Source organism: Arvicanthis niloticus, chromosome 3 (assembly GCF_011762505.2).
Source record: "Arvicanthis niloticus isolate mArvNil1 chromosome 3, mArvNil1.pat.X, whole genome shotgun sequence".
In the NCBI taxonomy this organism is placed as follows: Eukaryota; Metazoa; Chordata; class Mammalia; order Rodentia; family Muridae; genus Arvicanthis; species Arvicanthis niloticus.
Window position 1 is genome coordinate 63330990 of NC_047660.1, and position 8512 is coordinate 63339501.

The window sequence follows — 8512 nt, forward strand, 5'->3', positions numbered from 1 at the left end:
AAGAATATGACTTTGTGTCATTTTTAAGCATTAACAATTTTTGAGCTCTGATTTGTTTTATATAAGTTATTGCTTGAAGGGAGCCCAGGCTAGCCTTGAACAAGCACCATACTCTTGCCTCAGTCTCCCAGGTATTGAGGACTGCAGAGTGCACCCCTATGCCCAGCTGTTCATCCTGCAATGCAAAGCTACTAAGTGTTAGCATGGAGTCACCTTGTGCACAGAATGTGTCTTGAACATCATAATTTCTTCTAGTATCACATCACTAAATTATTTTCTCAGAAACAAATCCTAAACTTGACAGAGTAGTGCATGCAGGTAATGCTAACACATGGGAGGCAGAGTCAGGAGGAGCAGGATTCAAGGCATGGCCTCATATATATATGAAGTTCATGGCTAACCTGAGCTACATGAAAGCCTACCTGCCTCAAAAATAACAACTGGGAGGGGGAGGGAATGAAGTAGAAGGGAAAAAGAAGGAACAAAAAGAGAGAAGGGGGGAGGGACAGAGGAAGGAGGAGGGATGGTTTTATATTGGAACCTACTTCCTGTCTGCTGATGCAGTGCGACTCACCCTTCACTGTTCTGCTGCAATGTCTTTCCATCATGAACTGTGTCCTCAAACTGAAGCAACAAGAAGGGTACATGACATGACTTCCTTGAGACAACGAAACAACAGGCGTCATCAGTCACTGCCTTAAGTAAAGGCAGGATCTCCTCCTGACCCCCATTGCTTTCTAACTAGTCACACTCCTGGCTTTGTGCTCTTCAAACCACAACTGAACTTTTCAGTATACAACATATAAAGCAGACAATGGCGGGCAGCAGAGAAAGCAGAATTCTGGGAAACTGTAGCAGACAAAAAGAATCTAGGAAAAATCATGGGGTCAGTGATTTTGAGGTTGATGCCCTGCTGGGGGACTGAACCTGAACTTCTCCCTCACCTTCAGACAGGCCAATAAACACAACCCAACGTTGGTGGACCTGCGCCATGGTGTTGTGGAGCCGGCACCATTGTTCTACATGATCGACCTCTCCATTTTCAACTACACAAGAGAAAAACCTTGCCTTGGGCTCTGGAGTTTGGTCTCACTGATGCAGAGCCACCAGACAAGACCTCTCCAGCTCCAGATCCTCCTCTTCCCGGCTAGAGATGCAGTGTCAGAGGACAGCTCTCAGCATTAGCAGATGAAAACAGGACTTGCCATTAAATTCCCACCTATGAACTAAACCTCCTGTAGATCTCCAAGAGAAATGGCACTGCACTGTGTGGCCTTCTCCTCATTAGACTCCTTCTTCCAGTCCAAGGAAGCACTGAGCAGATATTTAAAATGTGTTTAACAGCTGAAGGCAAAATGGCCATGGTCTCAGTTTCAAGTCTACAGTTATAAACAGACAGTAGTGTAATTTCCCAAGGTAGTTTTAACAAAAAAAAGAAAAGGTGTTAACTCTCAGACACTGATGTTGTAGTTTGTAGTTTAGAACCACCCCAGCCTTCAGGAGCAAGTTGCTTACCTCATACCCCTAACCCTAACCCTCCACTCACACTTACCAAGACCCTTTCCCTTGGATGGCTGAGGGAAAGAACCCTTATCTGAAATCAGAAAGATCTCATTCTAAAACATAAGAGCTAAAGGTCAGGTCAACAAGTTGAAACAGTACTAAGTATTTGATGGGGTTGCTATGAAAGTAACAATATATAAATGGAATGGCACTAAATTGTAATCACAGTCTGAGGAAATGGTCCTTTCATCTCTTTGCTCCCAGGTTGAAATCCTTGGGCTCCTATCCTAGACTTGGCTTCCACCTTTGGTGTTTGTTGTTTCTCTCTCTCTCTCTCTCTCTCTTTTCTTCAGACAATAAACACAGGTTCCAAGAAAAAGAAATGCAAGTTAATGTGTTTCACATTTCAGGTACTCCTTATTTAAGATGAATGCTGTTCAAGTTTTAATAGATAGTGTAATAAAATGGAATGAACCCCTACTAGGTATATTATATTTTTATTTTTTGAAATTTCCATATGGCAAAATATGATCATATCCATTTCCTAACTCAATCTATGTACATGTCTATACATGTATATGTCCATAGAATCTTTCTGCAAAACACATTTTCTACTGTGGGCTGTAGTAATCACAGCCTGGGTGCTCACTGCAAAGATATTCCTCAACCCAAGATTCTGGGGACTTTTAACAAGTTGCCCTAACTAGAAAGGTAAGATCCCACCATATTCTGTCCCCACACACCTAACCCACACAGAGACACAGGGGAAAACCCATCTGAGTATATGGGACATAAGAGTCTAGCCTTCAATTTCACCTCTAGTAAAACAGTGTTATCCTGGAGGAGTGTCCAGTTATCAAGACAAGCCAACTTAAAGAAGAAACCATGACCACACAGTTCCTGTGGTAACAGCTCTGCCACTCCCCTGCCTGCTGGGAGTCATAAGGCCTAAGACCCACAGATAAAGCCTGCAGCAGTCCTGAGCAAATCCTCTGAGAGGATGCATCTTCTTGCTCTCCATCTGCTGCTCCTCCTCCTGGGTTCCAACACCAAAGCTGGTGAGTACTGGGGTCCCTCCCTCTCCAATCTGCAGACTCAGCTCTTAAAACAATACATTTTAGTATGTCATTTGGGACTCTCAAATGAGTCTCTCAAGAGCCTCAGAATGAAGTCTTCTTGTGGAATGTTCCTGCCCCATTCTTTAAAGCTGTGGTAGTTTCTCCTAACATAGAAGCTTGTGCTGACTGAGCAGGGACTCCTAAAGCCACTGGGAGAAAGACAGAGATTACAGGACAACAGGCACATTCTCTTCATCTATGGGTCCTTGGGAAGATCATCTTGTGAGTTTTTCCATTCTGTGCCACTGAGGGGGAACCTGGACAACATGTGCTGCAGGAGGGAAGATGGGCCAGGGACAAGGCAGAGGGTAACATATCAGAAGCAGGAAACTGCCTAAATCTAAGGCTGGATTAGATTCTTGAGAAAGAAATGACACTGTGGAGGAGGACGGGTGAGTGGAGCTGACAAAGATGTCTGAGAGAACCATGAGCAGAGTTTAGGGCAAAGAGGTGCATTCTCCAGAGAGAGCATCCATGCCTATCTCAGGTCCTAGGGTTCTCTGTTCTAGGGGAGATCATCGGGGGCACAGAATGCATACCACACTCCCGCCCCTACATGGCCTATCTGGAAATTGTCACTCCTGAGAATTACCTGACCACCTGCAGTGGCTTCCTGATAAGAAGAAACTTTGTGCTGACTGCAGCTCACTGTGCAGGAAGGTGAGACAAGATGCTGCCTATCCCTAATATGAGGCAAACCACAGGGTAGCAACCTGGGACACACGCAGGTGTGTCTGAGAGGGATCCTGAGCCTGGGTCAACTGACAAGAGAGATGTCATTAAATCAATGCTCTGAGCTCAATCACTATAAATGCAGTTCCTCTCAGAGACAAGAGAGGTTTCTCCAGTGTGGCCCCTCCATACCCCTTTAAACATGAAAGATACCCATAGCAGAGATTATAGGCATGAACCACCATGCCACTTTATACAGTGCTGTGAAGCTCAGAGATTCATGTTTGCTAAGCAAGCACTCTACCAACTGCTACATGCTCAGGCCCCATCCTTTCTCACAACAGGTCTATAACAGTCCTCCTAGGAGCCCACAACAAAACATCTAAAGAAGACACATGGCAGAGGCTTGAGGTTGAAAAACAATTCCTTCATCCAAAATACGATGACTATTTGATTCTCCATGACATAATGTTACTGAAGGTAACAAGTTTCTCCCTCTATTGTACGCTTTCAGACCTTTTCTGGTTCCCATTGCCCTGAATTTCCCCTGCTCTGCAGTGGACAGCATTCCCTCTTATTCCCCTGCTGGACTTGGTATTTTGCCATTCCCCTACCTGATTGCCTGGAACTGACCCCTAGCCCTGGCTAAGAGTCCCTCATTCCCTTCACAGTTGAAGGATAAAGCCAAGCTAACCCTGGGTGTGGGAACCCTTCCACTCTCTGCCAACTTCAACTTCATCCCACCCGGGAGAATGTGCAGGGCAGTTGGCTGGGGCAGAACCAATGTGAATGAACCAGCCTCAGACACACTGCAGGAAGTAAAGATGAGACTCCTGGAGCCAAAATCCTGCAAACACTTCACCAGTTTTCAACACAATTCCCAGCTGTGTGTCGGCAACCCCAAGAAGATACAAAATGTATACAAGGTGATCCTCTTACCAGGGTTTTCTAAAAGCCCTCCTGGGAACCAGAGTTCTAGAAGTGGATGGGGCTAATCACAGCGTTTAGGAATCACTAAGTGAGGAAACAAAGTATCCATCTTCCCAGGTCTATTTTGGGTTATTCAGTCTGCTGTTCATCAAACATGGGGTGTGATATGAGGAGGATAGGTTTGGTTGCCCCCCAAATTAATGATGTGGCATCAGGCTCCAGACCTAACTGCAAGCTGAAATGGGTGGGTAGAGGTAGAGGCTCCTCCTATCCATTCATGTGTTTCCTCTCTGCCCCGCCCCTAACAGGGAGACTCTGGAGGACCTCTCCTGTGTGCTGGGATAGCCCAAGGCATTGCATCCTATGTACATAGGAATGCAAAGCCCCCTGCTGTCTTCACCAGAATCTCCCATTACAGGCCCTGGATCAATAAAATCTTGAGGGAGAATTAACTCTGGAGCTCAGGGCCAGCCAGTGAGGAAATCTGGAACTGGAACAGTGCAGGTTTTCTGTGCCATGTCATCTGGCCTGTCTGTAGTTCCTGCTGAAGCCTTGCCAGATTCCTGAGCTTCCAGAAAGTTCTTACAAGTCATAGTATGTTTCTAAAAGTCACCATCTTCATAACCCTCAATAAAGATCCAGATTCTAGACTGCAATGTGTGTCTCCTCTCTCACCTGCTTTCTTCTCCCTGTGTATAACAGCCTGATTCACACTGTAAATAACTTAAGATTTGGAAGAGAGCATGAAGGGCTTGAGGGTGGTATGAAGGAACAGGCAGACACAGAGATACTTAAGAAACAGGCAGAGAGATGGAAATAACAAAGGAAAACAGTGTATTTCTGGGTAGGCAAGGTCTGCATGCCCAACTTAAACAAGAAATTATACCCATCCTTTCTTTAATATTTATCTTTCTCCCTCTTTCTATCTCTTTCTCACCTGTCCCACAGTGAGTGAGATGTGTGTGTTTGTATGTGTGTGTAAAATGTGTATGTTTTGTATGCACATGTGTGTATAGGTATGCATGCCCATGCATGCACAAGTAAACCTGAAGAGATTATCAAATATTGTATTCTTTTATTCTATCACTCTCTGCCAGAATCCTTTGACACAGGGACCTCAATGAACCTGAAGCCACACTGGTGAACAGAAAGCCCCAAAGTTCCTTCTGTCTCATAGTCCTGAGATTATAGGCACACTTAGCCAAACCCAATTTTCTATAAGGGTGTTGGGGAGTCAAACTCAGGTCTCTTAGCCACTGAGCCATCTCCCATTCCCTAACTTAACTACTAACCCTATGCCAACTCTAATTTATATTCAATAATTCAGAATCCCTGGGAACATTTTATATTGCAAACAGGATGTGGGATCTTTAACGTATTTCTGGCCTTTCTCCAGTAGATGTCAGTAGCAACACCCTCTACACACCCAGACAAAATCTCTCCAGCTATTCATCAATGTCCCTGAGGACAAAGATGCAGAATCAGCTTCAGCTGAGATTTACACAGGTGGTACAGGTAGGACAGCTAGGGTCAAACGATCTTGCCAGAGCTCATCTGGACAAGAGCTCTCCCATCTGTAAAGCTCTAAGGGGAGGCAGAGGGAATTGCCTCTCAGTCGCTGCCACAGAACCGATGGCCAGGAACAATAAGAAGAAAACAATCACAAAGCCAGCTTAAGCAACATACATACATACATACATACATCCACAAATTGCTCTGTGCAGACCACCAGGAAGCCCCAGGCCTATGGCTGCTCAGTACAAACATTCGCCCACAAAAGGAATGGTTGACAGAAAGCATACAGCAGGATAAGGACACCATCTGCCCATAAAAGGAGTGGCTGGAGGAGAGCTTGTGGTAGCATGGGGACACCAACCAGAGACTGAGGCAGGCAACACCCATGGCTTCTGAGGGTGTGGTGAATCCCTGTGACCAAGTTATTCCCAGGAATTCCTTAAGAAGTGAAAGGGACATGTGTGTTGACTGGTATATACAAACTTGCATCTCAACATTCTTAATTTTAAAACACACAGGAATCCCATGGCACATTTATAAGACTAAATGTTTTCATAATTAAGAATTTGTTCTTAAACACATTTAATAATATAGGAAAATGTAGGGTTTGGCTGGGGCAGACACCTAGCTGATCTGCTCCCATGAAGACACCATATCCTGAGACATCCTAGAGGAGCCACTGCACTCATAGCAGTGGGTAAGAGCCCCCTCCCACTACCCTAGACTCCAGAGCTACTGAGAGCCAGGGCACTCAAGACCCACCAGGCACCCAAACCCTACCCCTCCAGAATACCACTTCCCTTCCACCCCTCCCTTGGTCCTTTTGGCTAGGGCAGACACCTAGCTGGTCTGCTCCCATGAAGACACCATATCCTGAGACATCCTAGAGGAGCCACTGCATCCAGAACAGTGGGAGCTCAGGATCACAGGATCACAGAGACATTTGGACCCTGAGGAGTTCTGACACAAGCAAGATAACTGGAAAGACAGGCTCCAGTCAGAGATAGTGAGTGCAGGTAGCACTAGAGCTAACCAGATGGCGAAAGGCAAGCACAAGAAAATAAACAACAGAAACCAAAGTTACTTGGCATCATCAGAACCCAGTTCTCCCGCCATAGCAAGCTCTGGACACCCCATCATACCGGAAAACAGAATTCAGAATTAAAATCACTTCTCATGATGATAATAGAGGACTTTAAGAAGGACATAAATAACACTCTCAAAGAATTTGAGAACACAGATAAACAGGTAGAAGCCCTTAAAGAGGAAACACAAAAATCCCTTAAAGAATTGCAAGAAAACACAACTAAACAGGTGAAGGAATTAAACAAAACCATCCAGGACCTAAAAATGGAAGTAGAAACAATAAAGAAATCACAAAGGGAGACTACCCTGGAGATAGAAAACCTAGAAAAAAGATCAGGAGTCATAGATGCAAGTATCACCAACAGAATACAAGAAATAGAAGAGAGAATCTCATGTGCAGAAGATACCATGGAAAACATTGACACAACTATCAAAGAAAATACAAAATGCAAAAAGCTACTAACCCAAAACATCCAGGAAATCCAGGACACAGTGAGAAGGCCAAACCTAAGGATAATAGGTATAGATGAGAGTGAAGATTCCCAACTTAAAGGACCAGTAAATATCTTCAAAAAAATTATAGAGGAAAACGTCCCTAACCTAAAAAAGAGATGTCCATGAACATACAAGAAGCCTACATAACTCCAAATAGACTAGACCAGAAAAGAAATACCTCCTGTCACATAATAATCAAAACATCAAATGTACAAAACAAAGAAAAAAATACTAAAAGCAGTAAGGGAAAAAGGTAAAGTAACATATAAAGGCAGATCTATAAGAATTACACCAGACTTCTCACCAGAGACTATAAAAGCCAGAAGATCCTAGACTGATATCATACAGACCCTAAAAAAACACAAATGCCAGCCCAGACTACTATACCCAGCAAAACTCTCAATCACTATAAATGGAGAAACCAAGATATTCCAAGACAAAACCAAATTTACACAATATCTTCCCACAAACCCAGCACTTCACAGGATAATTGATGAAAAATGCCAACACAAGGAAGGAAACTACAACTAGAAAAAGCAAGAAAGTAATCTTCCAACAACCCCAAAAGAAGATAGCTACACAAACATAATTCCACCTCTAATTAAAAAAAAAAAAAAAACAGGAAGCAACAATCATTTTTCCTTAATTTCTCTTAACATAAATGAACTCAATTCTCCAATAAAAAGACATAGACTATCAGACTGGATACACAAAAAGAACCCAGAATTTTGCTGCATACAGGAAATGCACCTCAGTGACAAAGACAGACACTACCTCAGAGTAAAAAAAATGGAAAACAATTTTCCAAGCAAATGGTCCCAAGAAACAAGCGGGAGTAGCCTTTCTAATATCAAATAAAATCGATTTTCAACCAAAAGTAATCAAAAAGATAAGGAAGGACACTTCATACACATCAAAGGAAAAATCTACCAAGACAAAATCTCAATTCTGAACATCTATGCCCCAAATGCAAGGACACCCACATACATAAAAGAAACTTTACTAAAGCTTAAAGCACACATGGCACCTCACACAATAATAGTGGGGGACTTCAACACCCTACTCTCAGCAATGGACAGATCATGGAAACAGAAACTAAACAGAGACACACTGAAATTAACAGAAGTTATGAACCAAATGGGTTTAACAGATATCTATAGAACATTTCATCCTAAAACAGAAGAATATACCTT

The 8512-nt window shown here is 43.4% G+C and overlaps 1 protein-coding gene across 1 annotated transcript; it reads left to right on the forward strand.

Annotated features, from left to right (window-relative positions):
- The first annotated feature begins 2438 nt into the window (after positions 1 to 2438).
- On the forward strand, positions 2439 to 4879 carry LOC117706333 (chymase). Its single transcript, XM_034499247.2, has 5 exons — positions 2439 to 2561; positions 3131 to 3281; positions 3638 to 3773; positions 3965 to 4219; positions 4532 to 4879. The coding sequence occupies exons 1-5, from the start codon at positions 2504 to 2506 to the stop codon at positions 4673 to 4675; spliced, it is 744 nt and encodes a 247-aa protein (XP_034355138.1). The 5' UTR covers positions 2439 to 2503; the 3' UTR covers positions 4676 to 4879.
- The last annotated feature ends 3633 nt before the right edge of the window (positions 4880 to 8512 follow it).

Excerpts from the sequence above, each read along its gene's own strand:
- LOC117706333 (XM_034499247.2), top strand. The coding sequence starts at position 2,504 with ATGCATCTTCTTGCTCTCCATCTGCTGCTCCTCCTCCTGGGTTCCAAC. Across the intron at positions 3,282-3,637 it reads GCAGCTCACTGTGCAGGAAG|GTCTATAACAGTCCTCCTAG; the intron begins GTGAGACAAGAT and ends TTCTCACAACAG. Across the intron at positions 4,220-4,531 it reads AGATACAAAATGTATACAAG|GGAGACTCTGGAGGACCTCT; the intron begins GTGATCCTCTTA and ends CGCCCCTAACAG.